This window comes from Gracilinanus agilis, chromosome 5 (assembly GCF_016433145.1).
Source record: "Gracilinanus agilis isolate LMUSP501 chromosome 5, AgileGrace, whole genome shotgun sequence".
NCBI classification, from domain to species: Eukaryota; Metazoa; Chordata; class Mammalia; order Didelphimorphia; family Didelphidae; genus Gracilinanus; species Gracilinanus agilis.
The window spans coordinates 1,637,004-1,663,776 of record NC_058134.1 but is presented as its reverse complement, the minus strand read 5'-3'; the positions used below and the strand labels follow the sequence as shown (position 1 = coordinate 1,663,776).

At 60.1% G+C, this 26,773-nt stretch overlaps 1 protein-coding gene across 1 annotated transcript in view; it reads right to left on the bottom strand.

Annotated features, from left to right (window-relative positions):
• GLCCI1 (glucocorticoid induced 1) overlaps window positions 1-26,767 on the bottom strand; it is a 36,048-nt gene extending 9,281 nt beyond the window's left edge. The window contains exons 1-5 of the mRNA XM_044677399.1: window positions 26,621-26,767; window positions 13,736-13,887; window positions 6,155-6,241; window positions 1,831-1,950; window positions 1,594-1,746 (exon numbers count right to left, since the gene is read on the bottom strand). Coding sequence (XP_044533334.1) covers window positions 1,594-1,746; window positions 1,831-1,950; window positions 6,155-6,241; window positions 13,736-13,756 — 381 coding nt within the window. The 5' untranslated portion in view covers window positions 13,757-13,887; window positions 26,621-26,767. The remainder of the gene's footprint in view (window positions 1-1,593; window positions 1,747-1,830; window positions 1,951-6,154; window positions 6,242-13,735; window positions 13,888-26,620) is intronic.
• Between the last annotated feature and the right edge of the window lie 6 nt (window positions 26,768-26,773).

Here is a 26,773-nt window from a genome sequence, read left to right as displayed (position 1 = left end):
GGAGCAGAGGGCACACACAAGGAGCAGAGGGCACACACAGGGAGGGCGCACACAGGGAGCAGAGTGCGCACACGGAGCAGAGGGCACACACAGGGCACAGAGGGCACACACAGGGCACACAGGGCGCACACGGAGCAGAGGGCACACACAGGGCACAGAGGCAGCTATGGGGGCTCCAGAGCTTGTTCCCCCTCCAGAATGGAGGCCAGGCACAGCCTCTGGGAGGGGAACCCACCAGGCTTGGGGGACGGCTGAGACTGCCCAGAGCGAGGCCCGCTGCCAGGACAGAGCAGACGGCCCGAGCTGGGGCTCTGAGGGGGACGAGGACAGAGCCATGCGCAGGGCCGGGCCTGGGAGAGCCCTCGCGGGGCGCTAAGAGAAGCGTCAGGGCCTGCCGAGGGGCTGATGGGTGGGTGCTGGGACTGCCAGGAGGGGAGGCAGGCGAACGTCCCTCCCCGAGAAAAGGAGGCCATGGATGCCACCCACTGCTGGCATCCCGTCATTGTCCAGGACACCATCTGTGAAGTGCCCACCAGGGCTGGGCACGCACCAGAATTCAGAGAGAAGCCAGCAGAACGACGAGGGTTCAGGGAAGGCTTCCTGGAGGAGGTGGGATTTGGGTCGGGCCCTCTGCAGTCAGAACAAAGGGAGGGAGCGCCGCAAGGCAGGGGGATGGCCAGAAAGTGCCTGATGGGGAGTGAGGAAGGTGCGGAGGCTGGAAGGGGGAAGAGGCCATGCGGGGAGGGGCTCCAAAGGTCCAATGGCACCCGGTGTGTGAGCCTGGGGGCAGCGGGGGGGTCACTGCACTTCCTGACCCCCTCCAGGGCCAGGAGATCCCCTGTGGGAGGGGACAGAAGGCACCCCTTTGGGGCAGGGGGTGAGAGAAGAATCTGAAGGCTGGGGGAGGGGCACGGAGTCGGTAGACGGCCATCAGGGAGGCCCCTGGTCAGAAGACGACCCGCAGGAGAGGCCACTCAGGGCCAGCGAATGCAGCCTGGGTAAAGGTCGCCGAGGAGGTCTGGAGCTGGACGGTGAGGCCCAAGGAGAGGAGGGAAGGCCGAGGCCCCAGGACAGGCAACCTCCAGACGGACAGTCAGCAGGGATGGAGGGAGCCGGAGCGGGCTGGTAGGGAGGGACGTGGCCGTGTGTGGGGGCAGCAGGGGATGAACCAGGCTGGACATCGGGAAGAAGAGACGAGGCCGGGGGGAGGCTCAGGGGGAAGGCCACTCCGCTGCGGTGGACGGACAGAAGGAAGGAGGAGAGGATGGACGGTGCAGAGAGATGGGACGAGGGAGAGGAGGTAGCCGAGAGGCCAGGAAGGCCACGTGAGGGGAACTGAGCTCGGGGTCTGGAGATGACCAGAGAACGTGTGAAGTGAACAAGAAGCCGCACTGGGGAGAAGGGAGAGAGCAGGCCGGGCAGCAGAGCCGGCCTGGGCCCTGTTTCTCGTGTTGCCGGGCTCTGGCCGGAGCCAGCATGGGGGGGAGAGGTGCGAGGGTCTCCCCAAACCTAAAGAAGCCTCGGCTTCCCCTCCCACCTGGCCCCACCTCTCTGCCCCCTCCGTCTGTCCCGCGGCCCCCCCGCAGGCCTCACCTTGCCCCCGTCCTCCTTGGCGCTGGCCTCCTTGATGAAGACCTTCTCCAGCTCCGGGCTGATGCCTTCCACACTGCAGGCCGCCCGCGAAGCCGCCGACTTGGGCCCCGGCGCGCCAGACACAGCCACCGAGGCGGCCCTGGAGCCCGCAGCCTGCCAACACAGCCAGGAGCCCCAATGAGGCTCCGCCCCGGCCCCCCAGCTCCGGCCTCCCACCTGCCCCCCGGCCCAACTCACCTGGGTCTGGCTGCTGGCCGCGGGGTGCCCGTGCAGAGGCGAGTGGCGCTCCTTGTCGCGGTGGCCGTGCCGGCTGCTGCCCTGCTTGCCCCTCTGGAGCTGCTGCCTCAGCTTGGCGATCTGCGGGAGAAGAGGGGGTGACCGGAGGGGCCGGGGGGCGCGGACACCCCGAGGGCTCTCCCTCTGCCGGCCGGGCCGAGTCTCCGACTCAAACCGCAAACCCGTGTGAGCGCAGAAAGCTGGGCCTCCGTTTCCTCCTCTGTACAGCGGGCAGCGCGCCCCCTCACAGAGCCCCCGAAGCCCCCGGCAGAGGCCTGTGCCCACGTGGCAGGCTCCCATCGTTCCAGGCATCCTAGCCAGATGGACGGAGCCATCCGAGAGATGAGCCCCCAGGAGCGGTTCTGCCAGGGCCGGCGGTCAGACGGTGCCCGGACTCCGATGGGCAAGAGGGTGAAGGCCGAGCGCAGCCCCATCCCCATCCTCTGGGCGGCACGTTTGCCAACGACGTCTCCGCCAGTTCGGCTGCCCGGGAGTCAGTGCTGCGGGCACGTTTGGCACCAGCTGTGAAGGGGGCGATGCCCGCCAGGCTCCTCGCAGCGGGAGGGGAAGCTTGGCCAGGCCGTCACCATCTCTGAAGTGCCTGGTGTGAGCCGGGCACCGAGCCGACGGCGAGGCGGCCTTGGGGCATCGTGCCGTCTGCAAACGCCCTCAAAGATGCCGCGACGTGCCTCGTGGGTGGGGGGTCGGCCGGGGCCGAGGCTGCCATCCTGCCCGACTCTCGGTCTCTCGGAGCGCGCAGACCCGCGTCTTCTGTGACGTCGAGGAGCGAAGCCCGCCGAGGCTCTCCCGTCCCACTCGCTTCACTCAGGCCCGGCTCAGCGCGGCGGTTCTCCATCCCCCACACGGATATCCCTCGGCCCTGGCTCTGCTGCCAGAAACGCTTGTGTGGCCCATCCCTGACTTCACGGGGTTCAGGCCTGGTGGTGGCCCTTGCAGGGCCCCGGATCATCCTCCAGAATGGGGGTTCCGGGCTGGCTCCCCCAGCAGTGCATCAGTGACAGGGCTGAGGCTCAGCACTGCTGGGGGACCAGAGCCAAGCTTCTGCCTAAAAGACCAGATGGGTGCAGGGGAAAGGCCCGATTCTGCCCTCAGAGGCTGGAAGAGCTCAGTGGGGAGAGCAAGGGGGGGGTCCTCAAGGGCCAAAGGGGTGCTCGGGCAGCCTAGCCCCACCAGAACGAGGCATTCTCCCCAAGTTTCAGCAACACGGGGTGTCAGGGGTGCCTCTGCCCAGCTCCTGCCCTCAGGGAACACCCCCCGTATCAAGATGCTTGGACAGTCGAGCCACCATTTTCCTTCAGGCTAGGCTCCTGGTGGCTCCCCAGACTCCTTAGAGCCGAGGGAAATGTAGTCCCTGAGGTACCTGCTCAATGTGTCCAGGAACAGACACACTGGGGTGCTTAGACACTTACTGGGGTTCTCAGACATTCTGGGGTGCTCAGACACTCTTTGGGTTGTTAGATATAATTTATAGGTTAGGAATCGATTTAGGATAAGTAAGCAGACAGATTAAGCTGAAGCCCGGCGGAGACTGAGAACATTCTGACTTAGAATGTTTGGAGAGGTTCGTCCATACGGTGACTTGGCTGCCTGGGAGCGTGTTGAATTGGCATCTGAACAGCCAAGCCTCTGAGCCTGTGGGCAGATCTTGGGATCTCACGAAGACTTGGCTTCCAGCAAGTCCTAGGTTGAGTGGCTGCCTGCCTGCTGTTGGCAGACAAGCAGGAAGCCCCTTTACTCCCTCGTCCTATTTGGATTACTTGCTGGGACAGAAGAGTTCCCGGTCCAAAACGCATCTGGGGTCATGGTGGACGTGTTGGATGAGAGTCCCCAAATCCCTTGTCCCACTCTGGCTCAGCCACTGCTGGCTGGCTGTTAGTGCAGTACAGCCAACCCAGAGCCAACATTCTCTGGCAGTTGATAACAAACATGAGAAGTTAGAAATCCCTCCTATCGATCCTATCCTTGACCAAACCATTAAGTGAACTTGGTAAAACTTCCTTGTTGTCCTCTCTCCCAGCCACCAAGAACCCACCGAGACTGAACTGTTTCCCTGGCTTTAGTGTCAGTTACTGTTTGTTTACCCCAGCTAAGACACATGGTGTTTCCTCTCCCTGTACCTCTGGTGTTTCTCATTCATTTCCAACCCATTTCCCCCGAGTTTCAGTTGTTTGCTGTCATTAACCCTTTCCCCAGTGTGCACAGTCTCCGGTGTTTTCCTTTTTTCAAGGGTGCTCAAGACACTCTTCAGGATGGTTGGACACATCAGGGTTCTCAGACACTCTTTGAGGTTCTCCTTTCACACGAGGTGGCCATGGGAACAGGACACATGAATCTGAGCAAAGGGATTCCTAACTGAAAACACCTGAGCTTGGCCCCAGTGGGCATCTTCCAGAATTCTGGGCTTTTCAGAACCAGCACAGTCCTGATGACAGAGGGAATCAGGACCGCTGGTCCGATGCCAAAGGACAGGCTCTTCCCAGGACGCCCATGAGGAAGGAAGAACTGCAGAAGCCAAGCTATGGACAAACTCTAATGGATACAAAGAGAAGTCTCCGGAGGAGGGTTCAACTAAGCAGCTTCTTCAAGGCCCCACAGCACCACCTCCACCTTCGTTGCCTCCACCTCCAACTCATCCCTACCCCAACCCCGGCAGCCAGACCAAACTGGACACTGTTGGGGAGGCCTGAGGCAGCAGACTGGACCAAGGGTTGGGCCGGGGCCTAGAAGACCTGCATTCAAGTCCAGCTTCTGACACACAGAGGGGAGGGATGGGGGCCCGAGTCCCTAAATCAAACCAACAACAAAGGAATTTGGGGAGACAAAGGATCTGAGTTCAAATCCCTATTATCTGCAGCACCCAACAGGCCCTGAGGTAATTCTCGCTGGCTCAACATCATCTCAGGGGGACTTCCAGGGCTCCCCTCTAGCTCTGGGTGGTCCCTGTCCATATCAGCTCCAAGCGTGAGGAATCAGGATAGCAGATCCCAAACCTGTTTATCGGGTGAAGGCATAACATGACAAAACAGAACCTTCTCCTTCCCGCAGGTCATCCTGAGAGGCTGCAGCAAACAACAGAACACAGAAGCAGGAAGAGCCTTCTAGGAGCCTCTCGTGCCAGGGGGGGCACCTATGGCACAGCTGCCCGCCTTGAAGGTGGCCGAGGCCCCAGAATGGGCACAGAGGCTCATGCCATCCTCTGGGGGGCTCCCTCTTTCAGGGACACTCAGTGACAAGAAGAGGTTGGGACGATGAGGGAAAGGCCTGGCAGGAGGGAGCGCTGTGGGGAATTCTAAGCCAGGACCACTGAGCCCAAGCCTGGCATCCCCGTCCTCAGGGCAGCTCTATCCCTTTTGCCACAGGGAAAGAGGTCAGGGGGATGAAGGGCTCCTTTGCCCATGGGCACACAGGAACAGGTGGCATTTCCATGGCTCTTTAAGGGTCAGAAAAACCCAGTAAAGCAGGTGTTGCTAGGAGGGCTGCTTCCACTTTATAGATGAGGAAACTGAGGCAAATGGGGCTGAGGGACTTGCCCAGGGTCCCACAGATGAGCAGTATCAGGATGGATCTGAATTTGGGGCTCCCTGGCTCCAAGGCCAGGGCCCAATCCCTTGGGGGGGCTGCCAGATGCCCCTCACGCTCTGCCCTGCACCCCGTCCCTGACCTGGAGGAGTAAGAAGCTGCAAGGACTGGGCTCAGAGAGCTCCCTCCCAAAGCCACAGAGAGGCCGGAAAATCCAGGGGGCCCCATTTGGCCCTTCCATCTCTACTGGCTCCTTTTCTCATGCTGAGGTCCCTGCCCCAAGCGAGCATCCTGCAGGGGTCCCTCACACAAAAGGCCAAGAAAGCAAGGCAGCTGGCAGGCCTCCTCCATGGCCTCCCCGGACGGATGACCACAGAAGGGCCCAGGAACATCCTGATCTCTGTCCGGCCAGGGGTGGGCCTGGAGGGTCAGGCTGTGGGAGGGCTCATTGGCCACACACAGAGGCCTGAGGGTCCCAGGTCCGAGCCCAGAGGGTCCCCAGGGATCATCTTGGACAATGGCATCATTTTGTGGATGCAAAAACTACGGAAGCCTCCAGGAGCTCCAGTAACCTCACGGAGACCTTGCAGCCCAGCAGGAAGGAGGAAAAGGACAAAGTGCCCGAGAGAAGGAAGCACGAATCGGCTTTGACCTGAAGGAGGTCAGGCCAGAAACCCAGAAGAGCTCATTCTTGCAGCCTCTGGGACAAAAGGTTCGAGCAGGGCCCGCCAACCCACAGCCTCACCTCTTTCAGCTGGTCCGAACTGCCCCACGACGCTGAGCGCTGATGGGATCTCTTCTCAGCCCCCTCCTCAGCCCAACAGCTCGGGGTCTGGTGAAAGGAAAACAAGAGGTACATCACAGGCCCCCAGAGACAGCCCCCAGCCCCCAGCTCCAGGAGGAAACCCAGAAAAAAATAAACCAGAACTGAGCAGCGTGGCTGGCATGTGTGGGCCCAATGAGGCCCTTCCTCAAGGAGAGCAGAGCCGCCTCACCACCCCCAAAGCACCTGGATGGGGGAGGATGGGAGGCGGACAGAACTGGGTCAAACAGGGTCTTCCCCAGGAGATCTGAGATAGCCATGACAGTCGAGTCTTGCTAAAGCAGGGACCAAAAGAAAGAAATGCTGGCTGTGACCAAGAAGAGTCCCAAAGAAGAATCACCACCGGCCCGGCCACATCACAACTGAGCACAGTTGAAGAAGGGATGGGGAAGACCCGTCTACCCTCCTGGGGCCCTCCCCGCCACCGGGCCCCTCCCTGCCACCAGGCCCCTCACCAGCGGGCAGATGTCCCCCACTGGCCTCCTCCGGGGTCCCACCTTGATCCTCCCACGACTGGGAGGGCAGACAACGCCCCTGAGCACTGCCCTTGGAGGAGCCTAAGCAATGCTCCCTTCTCCAGAGGCCGGACACTCAGAGCCCCAATCCCTGAGGACAGTGCCCACTGCAAAGGATGCAAAGGGCACCCTTCTGGGGGTGTTATATTTAAAATTAATATCTTCCAAGTTCTTATTTTCTATAAAGTTTATTAATAATCACTTGAAATAAGAAAGATAGATAAGCATAGATTTAAAGTCTTTCTTACTATGTCTGACCATGTGTCACTCAACCGCAGGATTCTCCATCCATCCCCTTCTTGCTCTGGGAAGTAGTGAGCCAAAAAGACCCAGGTGGGCTCCATCCACACCCTTTTATCTATGTTCATGGATACAGCACTGGCATGTGAAAAATGGAATGAACGGGTCGGCAGTCCACAAAAGGGAGGGGATGAAATTCCCTCTACACAATCCCCCCTGTGATCCTTTGGGAGACTAGTCTCCCCAATGGATCATTTAAACATAACTATCTTATAAAGATCTTCTAGGTAAAAGTTCATACAATATTGCACTTTCTTAGAGGGAGTTACAATATTTAGAGATAAGAGGAAAATAAAAGAAGAAAACAAAAATGATTGATAGACACATTGACAAAATGCCAATTAGGGGGCAGTCCCCTTTGGCATAAGAGTTTACATTCAGAATAAGTATGTTCAACCTCCTTCAGTTCAGTTCATAATGTCCCAAAGTTCATTCTGGATCTTTTGATGCAGTGTGTGGCTTCTATAGGCATCTTTATGGCAACTTCTTCAAAAAGATCTTTCTTGATTTGGGTTGTTGACAAGTTTCTTTTCCTGAAATTTCTCAAAAAGATTTTAAATCTTGGATTTTAGGACAATTACACAATCTGCCCTGAGGAGGGTGTTAACCAACACCAGAATCACCCCAGGATACATGACTGAGTTACGAGGTTTATGAAGCAACATCAAAAGAAAACCAATACCCCCCCCAAAAAATTCCAAATTTAAAAAAAAATTAAATTCTGGATAAAAAAAATAAGAAGGAAAATATTCCCTCTATATAGGGGCCCCTTGGCAGAGCCTCTGCGTCCTGTCCTGGCACACGACTCCTTGTCTGGTGCCCCTTCAATGGTCTATCTAGAGAGCTTCATGGTGCAGTGCAGTGAGCCAACCAGGCATTGCCCATCTCCAACTTCGAATGCCGCGCGTCACCTGCAGCCTCCTGATGGCAGTGGGGCCATCCCATCTGCCCTACCCGGCTCCTGGCTCCTGTAGTAGCGCCTTCCATCATCTCCTCCTTGGGGAGCGGTTCTTTTAAAAGGGGACGATGGTTCAGTCTTCCAGGGACTTCCAGCTTCTTGGCCGTTCGGCCAGGCTCCCCGCAGGCTCCCCTCCTAGTCAGGGGATGCAGAGACCTTGTCTAGCTCCTTTGTTCTACAAAGGGGCAAACGGGCTGGAGCCCAGAGAGGTGGCATCCTGGCTTTGGGGCCACCAGGTCTGAGCCTTCCCCTTACAGATGGGCTTACTGAGGCCCAAAGGCCCATCTGAGGGCTCCCCAGATGTGACAGGTTTCATTCCAAGACAAGCCAAAGGGCCAGACGAGGCCTGGAACCCAGCCCCAGTCCCCGACCGAGTGTCCCTTTACATACTCTGACCAGATCACTTTGGAGCACTGTCTGAGCACGATTTAAGCTGCTAGTTTTAGACTGAACTTTCCAGCCTTGGACTGAAGCAAGGCTTGGACGAACCAGCCATTCTCTCTTCTTGGTCTCAGGCTCCCCCCCAGCTTCCATCTGCACTGCGCCCTCTTTTATGCCATCCAAGTTTCACACGATGTCAACCACATGAGAACCCTTGGGCTGGGGGCCTTCATCTGGGGACAGCACCTGGTGGTGCCAGTGTCCGTGCCATTCCCTCACACTCCGCCTCGTCTGGGGGACCACCGTGCACTCGGCGCCAGAGGCCACGGGATGCCCATGAAGAGGTTCTTTGGGCAGCGGCCTCCAACCAGGAGAGCCGAGAAGGACCGAGACAAAGGCCGGGACAGACGAGGAAGGAAGAAGCCGCACCCAGGCCCAGGAAGAAGGCATGACCCATGTAACTTAAGTAATCCCAAGTGGGGTACACTTCTATGGAACCCCAAGAGAGGGGCAGTTAAGGGCAGTTAGAATGTGGGTATATAAGGGAGTACCCCAAACCGAGAGACTCACTCATTCTGGGTACAGGTTGCTGGGAGGAAAGAGGGTGATGGGTTACTACTACTTTCTGAGGCCTAGCACAACTCTGAGCAGAAGAGCAATCAAGACTGTCTCACACTGACCTGGATTTAGTACTGCTGTAAAGATATCCGGCTAGCAGTCATCAACAAACTTTCAATAACAACGGATCTTCGATCAACTTAATCTATAAATCATCTTGCACTTATACTTAGTTTATATAGTGAAGTAGAATAGCTTGATAGGGAGTTTGGGACACAAGATTTCTGTATGGGCTTCTGCCCCATTAGGGGAGAAGCCATCCTGTCATCACCGAAGTACTAGAGAGATCTGACCTATCCCTCTAACCCAGTGATTCCCAAAGTGGGCGCCACCGCCCTCTGGTGGGTGCTGCAGCAATCCAGGGGGGCAGTGATGGCCACAGGGGCATTGATCTTTCCTATTAATTGCTATTAAAATTCAAAAAAAATTCATTTCCAGGGGGCTGAGTCATATTTTTTCTGGAAAGGGGGCAATAGGCCAAAAAAGTTTGGGAACCGCAGCTCTAACCTTTCATAATCCATCCATCCTTTACTCTTCAAGTCATTAAAACCTTGCTGAAATTAAGTCAGTTGGTGTGAGAATATTCTCATCAAAGCGACCATGGCCTGTATCTACTTACCCAGAGCCAACCTCCATTTTCCTGCTTTTGTGGCAGTTGGGAGCCTATGAGAGAGTTCAACTGTGAGGGCATCTTTGAGCCAATTATCCATCCTTCCGAGGAGCAGAGAGCACCACGCGGCCCTCCTCTTGTCCCTCAGCGAGCAGGTCCCAAAATGACTCCAATGGAAAACCATTCCACGTGAGTGCGCGTGTGAAGTCTGTATCAGAGCGGGGAGGGAGGAGGAGAAGGAATCCGGGACTCAAACCTGTCTTTAAATGGATGCTAAAAAATGGTTTGTAGTAGAGATGGGAACATACATTTTGTCCATCTTCACAATCTCAGGTGTAAGCGTTAAATGGTTTGGCTGATATATGAAAATTATAAATCTTTCATTTACAAAGAGGTGGAAAGAGTGAAAACAAAAGGGTAGAAAAGGCATTAGCCTAAGTAAATATGGTTCGGGCTTTCTTCTTGGGGTTCCCCCCCAGCCTCAGAAATTCAGGGCCTTTTAGAGTGGCTTCTTGTCTCCTCCCCTCCTCACAGGGGACGATCAGAGCTTCCAAAGAGTCTAGCCCTGCCCAAGGGCAGTGTCTGTGGGAACCAGAAATCTCTTGGGCAGCTCAAACCCAACACGGGCGAGCCAAGTTCTTCCTCTCTGAGCTCGCCCCTCCTTGAAGTTGGGCATCCCCACCGCAGAGGGCTCCTGGACTCCTTCAGTCACTCCACGGCCTGCCGGCATCACTCGTCTCCCTCTGGTCCCTGGAGCTGGCTCTCGCCTGGGTCACTGAGGCAGGGTCCCCTCAGGCTCCTTCTTCACTCTGCGCCCACACGGCTACCACCGTGCGCTCCTGAGCACCCCTCTAAGCAGTCACTCTTCTGCCCAAAGCATGCCAGGGCTCCCTATTGCCTCCAGAGCCCAGCGCAAATGCCTGTCTGTTGCCCTCCGGTGTAGTCTGAGTGGGCCCTCAGTGCTCCCGCCGGGTACCACCCCTCTACCATCTTCATCCTTAGGGCAGGAGTGCCAACCCTCCCTCTAACCTGAGCTCCCCGCGCTCGCCAGGACCCCGTATTTGCTTTGTGCGCGTACGTGTTTCCTCCCCACGAAATGAAGGTTTTCTGCTTTTTACAAGGACTCCATAAAGGCCCCCCATGGGCCGGGCTGGGCATCGTGCCAGGGGATGCCAGCGGGGGACCTCTGTTATACAACAGGGGCTTGATGGAAGGAAGGCATTTCTATGAGCTGGGCCTGACAAGCTGGCCCAAATCGAGGCTGAGGGAGGACAGGGATGCCTGGGGGGCCCCACAGACAGGCCCGAGCTAGACTTCTCCAGGAGAAGCTGCATCTGCTGTCCAGCAGCTCCTCTGCTTCCTCTGCTGGGGTCCGGGTAGAGGATAAAGGCTGCTCGTGGCCAGTTGTGGCTTTGACCAGAAAAGGCCAAGTGACGGCGACGCTGGCGATCCTTCCCCCAGCCGCAGTCATCCACGTGCCCTCGAAGGAACGCCAGACCTCCCGGGAGTCAAGTTTCAAAGGGGTGAAGAAAGGGGTGCTGGCACGGCTACGCCGAGGGGAGCATCCGGTCAGACCCGGCCGTGGCTCGCGGAGCTCTTCTTGACCGCTCAGCAATAGGTGAATGAGTGAGCTTCCTGTGGAGACAGGTGTGCGCGCAGGACCTGCACCCCTCCGGGCAGCCCTTCTCCAGACAGGCACCCCAAGTGGCCGAGCCCCCAGACTCGCAGAGAGGCGCTCCGGCCGCCTTCTGCCCTCGGCTCAGGCCATCTGGGCCGGATCCAGGTTCTATAACCGACGGCCTCTCACTCAGGCTGGTCTCCATCTTTGTCCGGGAGTTACCTACGACACCTCCTCCACACGAGGACGAGGGGGGGGACCCCAGGGGCAACGTGCCAACTCGGGAGGGACGAAGCCGCCAGCCCGGCCCTCCCTTCTCCAGGGTCATCGGTGTCCAGGGGCTGGACGGACGGCCCGGGATGTGGCGGATGCCCTGGGCCCCTTCCATGTCTGCTGAGCTCGAGGCAGCCCGGGGCACCCGCTTCCACCTTCCTGGCTGCCAGAACAAACTTCTCCACCCGTCCTGCCCAAGGAAGTGCTCGTGCCTCGGGCAGGCCCGGCGGGGCCCCTCAGCCCGTCTGACCGCCATGCAGGCTTCAGTGTCCCGGGAGCAGATGGACAGCAAGAGGGTGTGAGGGCGCGTGCCGAGGGCTGAGGGTGCCCGTCAGACAGGGCGCGTGCCAATGAGCGGCAGCCTCATCCTCACATGGGCAGAGACAAGGCAGGGAGGAGAGTCTCAGGAGGGGAGGCTCCTGCCAGGGAGGAGGCCGGCCATCATCCTGAGACCCCATTTCTGGCCAGACCCCCTGCAGAGCCTCCAGGCCACCTCCTTCCTCGGCGCCTCCTCTACCGATGGCCAGAGCCCGCGGTCCGAGCCTCCTGGACGTTTCCTCCCGGAGGCCCCGCAGACGGCTGAGCGTCCAGAATGGGCCCTCAAACCCTCTCACCCGTCTGTCACAGGGATCGCAGGCTCCCCGGCTCGGGGCCGCCCCCGCCTCATCCCTCGCCGCCTCCCCAGCCTCAGCCGGGCTCAAAGCCTGCCCTTCGGCCGTCCCCGCGTCTCTCCCAGATGTCCCTTCATCCCCTTCGACCCGGCCTCTTCCGGGGGCCTCCCAAGCGTCCGCCTCCAGCTTCTACCGCCGGCGGCTCCCCATTAGCTCAGGGTTGCGTCAGTTCAGATTCAGCCGGTTGGCCTTCGAGGCTTTCCACAAGCCGCCCCCTCCCTGCCTTCCACTTGGCGATCCCTCGTCTCCCACACGCCCCTGCCGGTCCGATGGCCGGGCCCAGGCCTCCCCTCGGCCCACGGGAGACCTTCTCCTCCAGGCGCCCACATCAAGGACCCGGGCAGGCGGACGACAGAGGGGACTCGGGCGCCTGGATGTCCCCCTCCTCTCTAGCCTGCACACTGACCGCTGACGCCTTCCCTCCCCTCGAGGGCTCCCCAGAGCCAGGCAGCACCTCCTCCTTCGGGCCGACACACTCGCAGGGCTTCGAAGGCCGCAGACAGGCCTCACCTCCCCCACAAGAACCGAGGCCGGCTGCGCCTCCACATCCCTCGAAGCCCGCACGAAGACCCCCCCCAGCTCAGGAGCCCTTGTTGGGGGAAAACAAAACCAGAGCAGCACCAGGAGGGGGCGGCGGGGGCTCCCCAAAGCTGAGCCAGGCGGCCACGCAGAGACACGGGGAGGAGAGAGAGCGCTTCCTCTGTCCGGAGTCCGTCTGCCTCCGTGTGGCTGTCTCTGGCTGGCTGGCCATCTCCCCCCTAAGTCTTTCTCCCTTTCTTGCTCTATCTCACACACACTCACACACACACACACACGTACACACTCATGCACACACTCACATACATGGATGCACTCACACACACGTACACATGCTCATGCACACACGGACACTCACATACATGGATGCGTTCACACGCACGTGGATGCACACATATGTACACACTTGTGCGTACTCACATACACACAGTACACGCTCGCATGACGCACACGCACACATTGCACACTCGTACACATGCACACGCTCACGTACATGGATGCACACTCGTGTGCACACACATGTACACACTCGCACATGCATGGATGCACGCGCACGATCCCTCAAGAACCCGGCACTCGCCATCTCTTGGCAGCCAAACCCGCCGGGCACATCGTCCCCCCAGCTGGATCAGGAGTTCTGGGGACGCAGCGCTGGGCGTGGGGAGCGCCGCCGCCCTCAGTCCCTGCTTCCGGAGCCGCTCGGCCTGGGGCTCACTTCAGTCTGACATCTGGGGGGGGACCGGGGGGGCATCGCGATGCCAAAGGAACTTAAGCAAACCAGGTGAAGCTGTTCTGCTGGTCAGACGGGCACAGATATGTCCTGGGCACCTGCTGTGTGCCAGGCATTGTGGGGAGGGAAAAGGGAAGAGAGGCACAGAGGGCGGGCGGGCAGGGGGGTCTTCTCTGCATACTCGTCCCTCCCTCAGTCACGGGTCCAGGAGGCAGGCCCCGAGCCCGGCCCCCCGCTATTCGAGGTAGCGAGGGCCGCCCCTCACCGGGACTTGGGGCTCCCCGGCTCTTACCTGGGTTGCTTTATCTTTCATGCACGACGGGTAGTGGACGTGGGGGTCCCGGGGCCACTGCCCTGTGAGGTAAGGCCCTGTTATGGCATCCAAAGAAGAGGTCCGTCTTATGGAGCTGGACGTCCTCACCTGCTGAGATCTGGGTCTGTCCGCTGGAAAAACAAGGAAGCGGAAGAAGAGCTTTGAACGGAGCCCCCCGGCCTGCACCCATCACACACGGAGATCGCAGGACACTGTGTTTGGGAGCCCCCAGCGCTGGGCCTTGTCAGGCAGATGGTCTCTGCTGGTCTGGCTGAGGGACTGAACCCCGCCAGGGCCCGGGAAGCCCCCGAAAGCCGCCGAGTTACCCAGAAGGCAAGCCTGAGCGCGTGGGAGGGCTCGTGCCCTTGATGGTCCTCACAGGTCCGGTCTGAGAGGGACAGACGGGAAGCGGCGGCTCCAAGGCCTGGAGGTCCCTCGGCCCAGCCTGTCATTCTGTGAGGGGGGCCGAGGGAGAGCCGGGCTCACAGGACCCTGCCAGAAGCTGAAGGGACTTGAGGGGTGACCTTCCTCCTCTGGGCTAAGGGACAGCCCAAGGCACCCCGAGAATCAGGACCCGCATCTTCTCCCTCTGGCTGCTCTGACTCCTCCAAGATGAGACAAGGAGGGGGTGGCCAGACCCCACCCAGGGTGCCGTTCCCTCCCTTTGGGTCGATTCCGTCCACGTTTAGGAAGGGCCGACGAGGGGCCAGGCAGTGCCGGATGCCAGGGTACGACCCAGGCCAGTCTCTGCTGCCTAAAAAGGGGCAATGATGCCCAAAGAGAAGCCAAGCCAGCAGAGCCACAGATGGCCGGCCAAGAGCGGTGGCTCCTGGCCGAAGGATGGCCATCCAGATGCCACTCGCCAACATCCTAGACCTTTCGATGACTGACGTACAAACTCGAATCCCAGGCCTTGGGGGTCTGTGTGAGATGGGACCTTCCTGAAGCCATCAGGCCGACTTCAGAAGATTGGGGGTAAAAAGTAGAGAAGTCCTCAGAAATGTGGGCCTTCAGCCCGCGGGGGACCAGAAAGCCTGGCCTCGAGCTGGCCCACTCCACAGCCCTCTATCTGGGGACAGTCGTGTCAAAGAAGACACACAGTCGACGGCCTCGGAGGGGCCTGGGGAAGCCGGGGATGGCGTCCAGCAGGGGCGAAGAGGGATGAAGCAAAGTGGGTCAGAAAGGAGCTGTTGGCCAGCACCATCTGGGAGAAGCAGAGAGTGAAGCACTCAGGGCCAGGTTCAGAGGAAGCCTTTGGCAGGAGCCACCCAAAGAAGAACCAGCCAGGAGGCGGCAACGGTGCCCAGCCCCCACCCAGGGACCCCCCAAAAAACACCCTGCCCCTCTCTCTCCCCCGTCTGCCCACAGGGGGATTCCCAAAGGAACCGTTCCCCCTGCTCCCCCTCGGACCTTCCTCACAGAGCAAGCAGACCCAGGCCGGAGGGCTCAACACGGGGAGATGCAGAGGCCGAGGCCCCCTCCAAGTCTCCGCAGGGGTGAATCAGTGACAACAGGAGCAGGGCGGCCCCCTCCTGCCTGCCCTCCAGGGATGGACCCTTCTGAAGCCGGAGGCCCGACAGATCGTCCCCTAGAGAGGAGCCACACCAAGACAGGGAGTCCAGGCATCCCTGAAGCGGGCTCCCCCAAAGCAGCCATAGGCCACAGAAAAGAGTTTTGAATAAGTCCAGCAGTCTCTGCGGCCCTAGGAAGGGAGCCCCATCCCCAGCCTCGCTGACCCTTGGGGCTTTGGACTTTAGGGTTGCTTTGTCATTCTGTCACAGAGAAGCAAAGGGCTGGCAGGACCCTGGAACCCTCGGCACACGCCCAGGGCGGGTACATGGCTGCCATGGGGCTCAGGGTCAAGTGCTCCCACTCCCAGGCTGGGGTGACCGTGTTCTCCCCACATTCCCAGGACACACCAAGCGTGCCCGCCTCGAAAAAGGAGGAGTCCAGGTGAACTCAAAGGATGCCATCCTTGGCCAGGGCAAGGAAGAGCAGCAGAACGGGTTCAAGCCGTCCCCAGGGGAGAGAGCGCCCTCCCTCCTGAAGCAGCCCGGGAAGAAGACAATAGGCACCTCCACAAGACTATCCCGAAGGCCTGGGGCACACCACCAGGGCCTGAGGCCAGACTCCCCCTTGGCCAGTCTCCTGACCCTCACCCAGAGCTCCTTTATCCCCGGAACCAAGGCTATGGACATAACAACTGGAAAGCCACCAAGTTCACCGCTTGGGACGCCGAGGAACACAGACAGGCAGGGAGGCAGGGAGCAGGGCTGCCATCCCCAGCCAGCCACTGTCCTGCCCAGGCCCTCCAGACCTGTCCTCCTTCCCACTGCCCTTCTCTGGCCCCTTGGCCTTGAACCCCATGCCCTGTGTGAGCACACAGATCAGACAGCCTGACTCCTGCTTGCCTCATCAGGAAACCAAACGTCAGCAGCTTCACTGAAGAGGTGCTCTTCTCCATCTCCTTGGCACCCCCGGGCACCTCCCAGGGCAGCCCACTGAGCCCATCGCCCCAGGCAGCAGGCAGGCAGCACTCATTCTCACCATCTCCTCGACTCCTAACTGGTCCCTCCGGCCGGCAGACTTCTTGAGCCCTCCAGCCAGAGCCTGCCCGATGCCTCGATGGACAGATGAGAGGGCAGGAGCCGCAGTCAAAGCCTGCCTTGCCCACCGACGGGCTACACAGCTGTGAGCAAGTCCCTGAACCGCTGCCTGCCACAAGCTGCTCCCAGGATCCACTCGCACTTTCCAGGCCGCCTGCGCCAGGCTCCGCCATCTTCCTTTCTATCGGCTCCACCATGTCACAGGTCTGAGATGGAAACAACTCGATGTAAACATCTCTGCTGGGAACATTCTTGTGAGCAGTTCTGAGAACTTTTAATCCCATTAATGAAACAGTGACTTGGATTCTTACACATTTTAATCGGTTTCTTCTCTATTCTGAAAACGAGACATTCTTCAGGGAAATCGGCCTTCGTTTCCCCACCACCCAGCAGCTGCTCGTTCCCTTCTGATCTGAGCTGCAAACAGGTTTTCATTTTATGGAACTGAAGCTGCATCTTCTCTTCGGGGACTATCTCCGTCTTGTGTCTGATCACGAGCTCTCGCCTTCGCCATAGACCAGACAGACGCTTCTTCCTGGCCGCTAGAGCTTGTTTAGGAAGTTCCGTGTCTGTCAGTCATCCATTTGGAAGGCATCTGGGCAGAAGGCGCTCGATGGTGCGGCTGGTCTCAATCTAGTCTGGCAGACGGGATGGGGGGGGGGCACTTCCCTGGGCAGTTGTTGGCCAAGGAGCTACTATGTCCATAGGCCGTTCCGCCCATTTAACTATTTTTTAACAAACACGAAGTGATTTTGGCAATCCTTGTCTTCCAGCGCAGGCTGGTCCTACCAAGGCCCTTCCCTCCCTCACTATTCTTTTAGGATATTCCTTGAGATTCTTGACCTTTCATCTGGATGAATTTCCCCTTTATTCCTACTTCTAGAAAGTAATCCATGGGCAGTGTGATTGGCATTCCACCGAATACACCTGCTGGCCAGGTGGCACTGCCATTGTATGACGGCGGCTCATCCCAACCACGAATGACATCTCTAAAATGATTTAGGCCTGCTTTTATTTCTGCAAACAATCTTTGTGTAGTTGCAGCCTTATAATTCCTGTGTATGGTAGGCAGATTCCCACGGATTTGAATGGAATTTCTCTTTCAATGTCTTACTGCTGGGTTTTACTGGGAAAATGAAGTAGAAAATCCTTAAGTGGATTTACCTTCTATTCTGCGACTTGGCAGAAGTTAGTGTTTAATGAATTTGGGGCTTGCATCGGGGTAGTACAAGGAAGTCACCACTTGATCTGCAAAAACGAATTGTTGTTTCTGCTTTACTTATTGATTCTCTCAAATTTATTGCTCTCGTCTTCTTGCTAAAGCTACCATTTCCCGTATTACATCCAATGGTTGTGGTGATGATGGCTTTAGCCCTGATCTTACTGGAAAGGCTTCTCAGTGGCCCTCATCACACAGAACGTGGGCTTTGGGTTTTAAATTAAAAACTATCCGCCATGACTTGAAGGAAAAGTCCACGTGTTCCTGCTTCCTGACATATTTGTGTCTGTCGTTTTTTAAATGAAGATCCGTATTGCATTTGGTTAAGCAACAAGAGGAACTCTGCAGAGGCCACTGGAGGATTGCTCTAGAGTCGGCTCTTTTTTTCTCCCCCTGAATCTAGTTCATATTTGTATCACAGAAAGACTTTTGTGGGATCCCTTCTTTTCCTTTTCCTATTTCATGAACAGTTTGTATAATCCCAGCATGAATATTCTTTGAATGGTTGACAAATGGGACCTTTATCAGAGAAACTTGCTGCCAAGGCTGGAGATCCCTCAGGCCCGAGGACTCTTCTTTGGGACTTCAGCAGAGCGATCTGTTTCTTTTTGGATCAGGTTCTTTGAGCTCTTTCTTATGCTGTGAATGTGAATCTGAGTGGTTTGTTCGGCAGGGGGCGCTTCATTTCATTTACATTGTTGGCTTCCTTGGGACACGGCAAGGAGACCCCTGAGAATCGTCTCTCCTCCTTCCTGTCCACACGACGCAGCCACTGAGGAAGCTAGACTTGACGGCCTTCCATTTGGGGTAGCTCCAGCCTCCTCACCCCCAAACAGGCACTAGAGCCCATCAGTGACCGTGGCCGTGCACGATCTGTATCTTCAGCAAACCGTTTCATGATTGCGGTTGTGATGAGAGTTGAGTCTAGTTGTGAATCGAGCCACCGAAACGCTTCTCTAATTATGAAATCACCTCATTCCGGGTTCCTGCTGGCCCAGAAGCCCCCTCAGACGGCGGCTCGCTGCCCAGCAGCCAGGATAGAAACACAGCGCAGAGACCCAAAGGCCAGGTAAAACAGCTCCACCTTCAGAACTGTTGGAGGAAGGAAACCCAGACTGTGCCATTGCAACAGCCACCAGGGAGGAAACGTAGGGAAGGGCGTGCAGAAATCTGGTCTGGCTCTCCCCAGGGAGGGCCTCCCCGAAGCCCTTCGGGGTGCCCAGCTACACCGGCCCCGAGGCATTTACTAGGCTCTCTGTGAGAAGATGCCATGTGACTGGACACAAATGAGACGGAGCAGGGAGAGAGGGAGGAACGAGCGGCCACAGCACTGCCCAAACAAGAGGAGGCCCAAAGCCATCTGCAACGCGAGCCCCAGGTCTGAGGAGTTTGGGTTAGGTGCTGAGGAGCTGGGTGGCAGCCTCCAGACCAGAGGTGGCACGGCATTCACCCTCAGGCTCCACGGCCCCCACCAGGCCGCTCTGCCCCAGAGCTCTTCAGAGAGATGGGCCTCCATGAACACGTCAAGCCCCGAGATCCTCAGGCTGTGCGGACATCCATGAGGTCACCCTCCTGGGCCATTGGCTGGGGTCTTCCATGCAGCAGATCTGGGGGGGCACCAGATACACCGAGAAACACCCCCATGGGGGGGCCGACCCATGAGCAGTTCACCTTCCTCCCTCCCTCATCACCCCCTTTGGAAGCGGCTAATTCTGGACCAGTGAGGGCAGACATCAGCGGGCCTTAAGGCCATGCCACTCCCTGCCTCAGCACCAATCTGGCTGGGTGAACCTGGGCAGGTCACTTACCCCCTGCCCAGGCCTCCCTCTCTTCTGCCTCTGACACTCTCGACTCTAAGACAGAAGGTGAGGGTTAAAGGAGGAGATTTTCCCACAAAGAGCATCTCTTTTCCCCTTGGAGTTAAGCACGTCTTGATCCTCCCCTACGACTCCTCTTCTTCCTTCCCTTCCTTCCCCAGACTCTGAGGCCAGGTCCGGCCGGCCTTCTTGCTTCCCTTCCTCCCCAACCTCCTGCCCCTGGGCCTTTGCCCTCAGATGCCCTCCCTCCTCATGGCTGCCTGCCCAATAGCCCGGCCACCCTTGGCCCTCGGGATGCCTGGACCTGCTTGGCAGGAAGGATGCGTGGCAAATGCGGGGACCATCTCTGCAGGGCCAACGGACAGCCCAGGCCCAGCACCATTGAGATTCTGATGGGGGGGGGAGAGGGGAGGGGACCGAGGAGCCCAGGAGGATGGGAAGCTCGGGAGCCGGAGGCCTGGATGGAAGCTGCCATCTGGAGGGCTTGGGGGAAAGATGAGACCATCATCTGGACATTCTGGGGTCCGGACACCCGCTGACCCCTGGCCGGGATGCCCAGAGGCTGCCTCTACGTGCAGCCAGGAATAAGAGATGGATGGCGGGTATGGCCGAGGGTGACAGCCCACAGCTGGAGGGGCTGGCCTTGGGGGACACCCGAGAGACACAAGATGAGGGGGCACCACGGCTCCAGCCTTCCTGGGAGACCAGAGGAGGCTCTCACGTGGGGGGAGGGGGGATTGAGAGAGGAAGTGGAGTAACCGGACTGTGGGGAGATGTGCACAGTGGAGGGGGAGGGAATGGGGGGGGCAGACGGGGAGGCCAACGGTATGGCTGCGCCGAGGTCGCCCTGGCCATGACTGGCCCTGATGACAGCTCCAGGCACATGGCCGCCTCCGACCAGGGCAGGAGCCTCCCCAGCGTCCCATTCCCCACAGGCCGATCCGAGAAGCCCCCGGACACTCCTGACAACCCGTGTCAGGCAGGTCCCTCCCGGCTGTCTCCTGAGGCGCAGCGGCCTCCGCTGTTTCCAGACTCCAAAGTGCATCCATCAGCATGCGGACAATGACCTGAGGTGCTGCGGGGGGCCTCGGGGACTTCTTTCTGGACTTAGAAGCGAGGCTGGCTCTGAGGCAGGAAGGGCCGGCCAGCGGGGCTCAAGCGACCGTCCGGGGGCCCCTGGATCCATCCCACCTAGGGGGTGCCGGCCTTTTGCCTCCAGCCGTATCGGAAGGACGGAGGACACTGTCCTGGATGATGGCTCCGTGACTCTCCCACTCCACGGGAGCATCTAAGCAGTTGCAGAAGTCCTGCTGCCGGCTGAGGATTAAGCAGGTCAGCCCAGACCCCCCGGGGCCAGCAACGGACGCCCACGTGGCCTTGGGAGGCCTTGACCGCTGGGAAGGTCCATCTGACGCCTCCCAACTTGGGGAATGAGAGTCGCAGAAGCTCTGGCCTCGGGGGCGGGGGGAGCTGTCCGGGGCAACCGGGCCCTGGCGTGTGCTCGGCGCCAGATGCTCCAGGTCCTGCCAAGCCTCGCAGGGAAAAGCACCATCAACTCGCTATTGGAGGCCAGGAAGCAGCGGGGCAGCAAGGAGGGGGCTCGGCAGCCCCGACACCCCCAAGAGGCACTGCTTGGGGAACAGGGACAGCCGGGCTGCCCCCTCCTGATGGCCCCCAAACCAATCTGGGGACAGCAGCACTGTGAGACACCCCAGACAGGAGGGGAGTGTGGGCCAGCCCCGGAGGTCTCGGACCATCTGGACACGTCTGAGGGGCCCAGCGGGGGCAAGTAGCAAAGTCCAGCTCCTTCCAGAGGACTGTCGGGAAGAGGCTCAGGGGAGTGACTCAGGGAGGGGGCTGGGGGGACCCAGAGGTGGGGGGTCCCAGGCTCCAGGCTGGCCTCAGACCCATCCTAGCGGGGCGCCCCACTGCCGGCCCTCCCCTCCTCTGCCTTGGAAAGGAAGAAGCGGCTGGACGGCATCCCCAGGATCTGGGCCGCGTGTGAACAAGCAGCCGAGATGGCCAGGGGGCCGGACGAAGAGCCAAAGCCTGGGCGGGATGGCCCGTGCCTGGTCCTTCTGACCCACACAGCTGTGGGCCTGGCACCGGCACCAGCACCGGTCTCACAGGCCAATTGTCCAGCGGGACGTCCTCACTGCATGCCTGCCCAGCGCGAGTGGGGGGCCATTCTGAGCCCCCCCACCCGCCAGACCCCTCTCGGGTAAGTAACCCCAAGTCCATTGTGGCTCCCCGGACAAAGGCTGGGGCGCTCGGGTACCAGAGCCTCAGAGAGGAGCCAAGACGGGCAGCCCCCGGAGGTGCCACAGAGGGAGGGGAGGGCCGGGCCTCAGAGCTGGCCTCAGACGCTTCTGGCTGGGTGACCCTGGGCCAGTCACTTCCCCTCCCTTGTCCGGCCTGGGAAAGGCTGTGGGAAGGCCTCAGGGAGTCCCATGGAGGGCCACAGGCTGGACACTATGCCAGCACTGAAGAAGAGGCCCGCCCTGCCCTCAGGCCTCCTCTCCTCTCCTTTTCGGGACAGCCGGACACCCGCAGGCCTCCCCGCCTCGGCCTCGGGCCAGGCTTTTCTAGCCTCCCTTTTAGGGCAGCCCCACCAGGAGAGATGCCCAGGTGACCGCTCCAGCCTGGCGCCATTCTCTAGTCCTTCCGGGAGGAAGGGCTGAGGGGTGACATGTGCGGGGGGGGGGGGGGGAGACGCTTCCCTTCTCGCCCCCAAACAGGCAGCGCAGCGGCCCCTCTAACTGTGCAAAGACCGCCCTCCTGCCGGGCTGTGAAGTCCGACCAGGACCAGGCGAGAGCTTCCGGGCCGGGCTTCCTCCCCCGCGGGCCAACCCGGAACCCCAGGACGGGGCAGGCGCTCCAGAACCACCTCCGAATACTCTGAAAGGCGCTTCGGGCGGCCGATTGCGGAGAACGTTGGCAGCCGCTCCGGGGCCACTCCGGTTCCGCCCCCAACGGCTCTCCCCGTGATTCTCCTCTAGTCCCGCGGCAGTGCCAGCAGGGTGCCAGGCGGGCCAATGGGCGGGAGCTTCGGGGACACGAGAGGCCGCTGAGATGTTCTTCCCCGCTTGTCCCAGGCTTGTCCCAGGCGCACACAGACGACCTCGTCCTCCCAAGCTGGCTCAGTCCCTCCGCTCAGACGCTGGGCCAGCTGGAGGCTGGGAGCATGTCCGAGGCTGCACTCCTTGGGGGCTAAATCGAGGAGAACCCAGACCTGGGGCAACAGCCTCCACAATGGCGGGCCTCTCTCTGCTGCCCCCTGCACGGGATGGCGTCCAGGGAAGGGGCCGGCAGCTGACCCAGGCCAAAGCTTGGAAAGAGAGAAAGGCCGCCCCACGCCAGCTCCTGCCACCAGCCCTTCCAGGAGGAGAGGGACTTCGGGACCGAAGGTGCTGCGGCCAGACCAGATGCTCCCCACGGAGAAAGGAACCCCAAAGCCCTCCGCTGGGGCAGGAGGCTTTCATGGCCCGTCGGAGTTCTAGGTCTCTCAGAGCCATCGTGCTCTAGAACGCAGGTACCGTCCCTGCTCGGGCAGAGCCCCACAGGGGAGGCGTCCTGGGCACCTGCTGGAAAAGGCTGAGCCAGGCGGATCTTTGGCCAGAGAAGCCCATGGATAGCGCGGTCCGGGGTCCCAGGCAGGAGGCCAGCACAAGTGCCGGACAAAGATGATGTTTCATTCGATGATCCTCCCAGACCGGCCTGGGTGTCAGGGAGGAAAGCCCAGCCTTACAGGATGGCACAAGACCCTTCTTGGCAGGTGCTTTCATCAGCATAGACCCAGGGCTGGCAGAGAGGATAGGGTGACAGGCCCAGAGTCAAAAGACCCAGGTTCAAATCTCGCCTCCTACACCAAGCCAAGGTCTAAGGACCAGGCCGGTGGCTCCTCTGCACTGAGCCTGAGTCGCCTCTTCCACAAAATCGTGCTATCTGGCAAAGCCAGGAGGGTCAGAAGCTGCTCGGAACCTGCTAGGACCTCCCCTCTGGGCCAGGACTTCTCCCTCCTCTGGAGCCTGAGGTCTCACTTATGCACCTGAATCCTCTGCCCTGGGGAGCTCCCTGAGGGGCCGGAGCAGGCAGTCTGAGGGTCATTCCCTCGGGGGCATCTGAAGTCGCTGCCGCCAACATCCCTCATTTAGGGGCAGCGAGTCTCCCCCAGGCCCTCGGCGTCTGCCTCCCCATCGATGTCTTGTTCCCAGCCCGGCCAGGGCCAAAGCTTTGGCCATCGTCCTGTCTCGAGCACATTCGGTGGCCTCATAAAATCCTGCCATGTGGCCGAGTGGGTCCCGTAGTTGGCCCTGGAGTGTGAGACCTCAGCACTGTCCCTTCAGTTTAGAGAAGGAAGCGGAAGCCGGGGAGGCGGCAGGTGAGGGGCCCAGCCCAGCGGAGCCCGTCCCTCCTCGAAGATCAGAGATTGAGGGCCGGCACGCTGTCCCCACTCCCTCGCCGGGCCCTGCGCCTCCCACCAGGGATCCCTGCTGGATGGTGGGGCCGGGATTTCAAGAGCCCGTCTTCCCTCGCAGGAGGGGGTGCCCCAGATCGGTCCCTGCGATGAGGCAGCTAAACGAGGAAGCGTGGCACAGAGAGCACCTCGAATGCCGCTGCGCAAGCAGGGCAATGCATGAGCCCAGAATGGCCTTGGCACCAGGGTGCCCCCGACGCGCCCCTTCCTTTGCCAGCTCTCTGGGTTCCAACAGAGGAAGCCCAGAAGGCCTGCCCAGCTCGGCCCTGCTTTCCCCATCACAAAGACAAAGCAAGCCCTCTGGAGAGATGGTTTGACACCTGCAGGTGGCCTCGGGGGCTTTACTCTGTCCCTCTCCATCTCTTGGGGAGCCAGCTCTAAGGGAAAGGTCTCAGGGGGCAGCCCTGAGAAAGGGGCACCGTCAATGGGCACGGTAGCATGGCTCAGAAGTCAAGCAGAGGCACAGGGGGGCCCCTCTGCTCCCTCGGTGGCGTCTGCCAGCTGGTGTTTCTCCTGGCAATGAGAACCGCTGATGGTGGGACATGTAGTCTCACTGGTAAGCTACCCACCGGGCCTGACACTGGCAGCCTTCAGGAAATGCCCACAGAGACCAAGGAGACGACCTCACGCCAGGCTTCTCTGCCAAGCAGGGGGTGGGCTGGGTGGTCAACACCCCAAAAAGCCCTCACCTACAGCCAGCACAACATTTCGGGGCACCCCAAAAAGCAGGCATGGGCTCCCCCCTGCCCAGAGCACGTGCGGTTCTGCTGCTTCTGGGTCCCAGGAGTGGACGCTGGCCTGTTTCTCAGTCACAGCTTTTCCAGGGGGCTTCACAAGTGTGGGAGAGGATCCTGGGCTCTCCAGCGTCCTACACCGGCCTTGGTCACTCCTGCGCTGTGTGACCCCGGGCAAGCCCCAAAGCCTCAAAGGCCCTTGAAGTCCTTCCATTCTGGACTCGACCCTCGACCCAGAGACAGGAAGCTCCAAAAAGAAAAGAGGAGTGCGTGCCGCTAAAGCCGGGGGCTGGGCCTTGCCAGGGGGTCAGCCTCCACAGGTGGCAAACCCTTGCCCCCCCCCCCCCCGCGCCAAACCCCACGATGCTGTCTTGGCCACAGCAGGACCCTGAGCTCCGGCTCCTGCACCCCGGGGCCTCCTCTGTCCCTGAGGACACCCGGAAGTCTCTGGGGGAGCGCCAGTCCTTCTAGGGGAAGAGAGCAAATCTGCCTCACTGTCCAAAGAGCGAGACTGGCAGGGCCGCCGGGCCACGAGCGGCTGGGCTGGCAAAGCGAGGCTGCCTCGGCGGTTCTGGGCATCGACTTCAGCAGAAGGCCGAGCCAGGACACAGAGCTCCAGGCATTCACGCCTTTCTGCCGCGGTCACTGGCCGCGGGCCCATCTGACCATCAGGCTGGAGCCACGATGCGACCCTCGCTTATCACGTCCTCGGCCTCCACTGCCCAGAGTGGGGAGATCCACATGTCTCTTCCAGGCAGGCCTCCTGCCCCCAACATCCGAACAGCATCCCAAGCCAAGGCAGTGAGCCTCCCCCAGGCCCTCCAGAGCTTCCTCAGCCCTGCACTAGAGGCCGGGAGAACAAGGAGAAGAAAGACTGTCCCTGCCTGCCCTGGGAGCCCCGGGCTAATGGGGGAGATGGCACAGCCACAGCAAGAGCCCCCAGACTAACAGGGGAGATGGCACAGCCACAGGCTAATGAGGGAGATGCCATGGCCACAGCAGGAGTCCGGTGGCAAAGGGCAGTAAAGGGACTGCAGTCTCAGTGGGAGAAGAGAGAGTCTCTCACGACAAACTCTGCGGTGAGGCGGGGGGCCACCCTCCACCCCTTCCTCTAAGAGGTCAAGGGGGGCTGCCAGATCTCTACAGACAGAAGGGGAAGATAAAAGGGGCTGGGGGTACCCTGTGACGGAGCTGCTCAGGATGGGGAGATGCCGCCCCCAGAAGGCTCTGACAAAGTCAGACTGTACTCCCTAACTCAGGTATGGGGTGCCTGGCCCACAGAGGCTACAGTGTTGGTGCCGCAGTTGGGAGGTACTGGATTCAAATCCTCGCTGTGCGACCCTGGCCAGGGTCAGCCTCAGTTTCCTCATCTGTCAAAGGGGGAGGAGAAGGAAGCGGGTTGGAGTTGATGCCCAAAAAACCCCAGACGGAGCCCTGCGGGAGCAATGGAAGTGCCAGGAAGTATTGGTTCCGCTTTTTGGCAGCCACTTGCGGGAGCCCCCAGAGAGAAGTGCCAGCAGGAAGGAGGCGCCTGCCCCCCCCAGTACCCCCAGCACCGCACCCCGGCTCCCATCACCCCCAGTGCTGGTCAGTCCTGCCCAGTCTGAGGTCTGCCATTCTCCACTCCAGTGCTGCGGGGCACAGGGAGATCCCCAGAACCCTGGTTCACTTGGGCGGCAGCCCCGGGGCCGGGTGGAGCCCAAACACGGGTCGCCCTGCGCCCCCTCATTTCCGGGCCCCAGGAGGCCCGGAAGGCGGGGGGCAGAGAGGGCTGCCCGGAGTGATGTCAGCGTCTGCGCTGGGATGAGAGCCCGCTGCTGCCAGAGAGCCAGGCCAGGGTGGGGGTGGGGGTGCCGTCCTCCTCCTCCAGGCGGCCACGGGGCTTTCGTTCATTCATTCATTCCGGACTGGGGGTGTTGGGGGGGTAGAACGGGGGCGGCAGTTTCTGGAGCAGCTGGTTTACAGAGAGGGGGGCCGCCCCACCTCCCTCTCTCCCAGGGCCCCCCCTTACCTCGGGGCTCCGGGGAACCGCTCCGGCGCCGGGGTCGGCCGTGTGGCCTCGGGAGGTCGGGGGCCGGGGGGCTGGGCACCCCGTGCAGCAGCTGGAAGGGCACGGTGGCGCGGATGGGCTGCAGCAGGCGGCCGGCGCCCGGGGCCGTGGGGG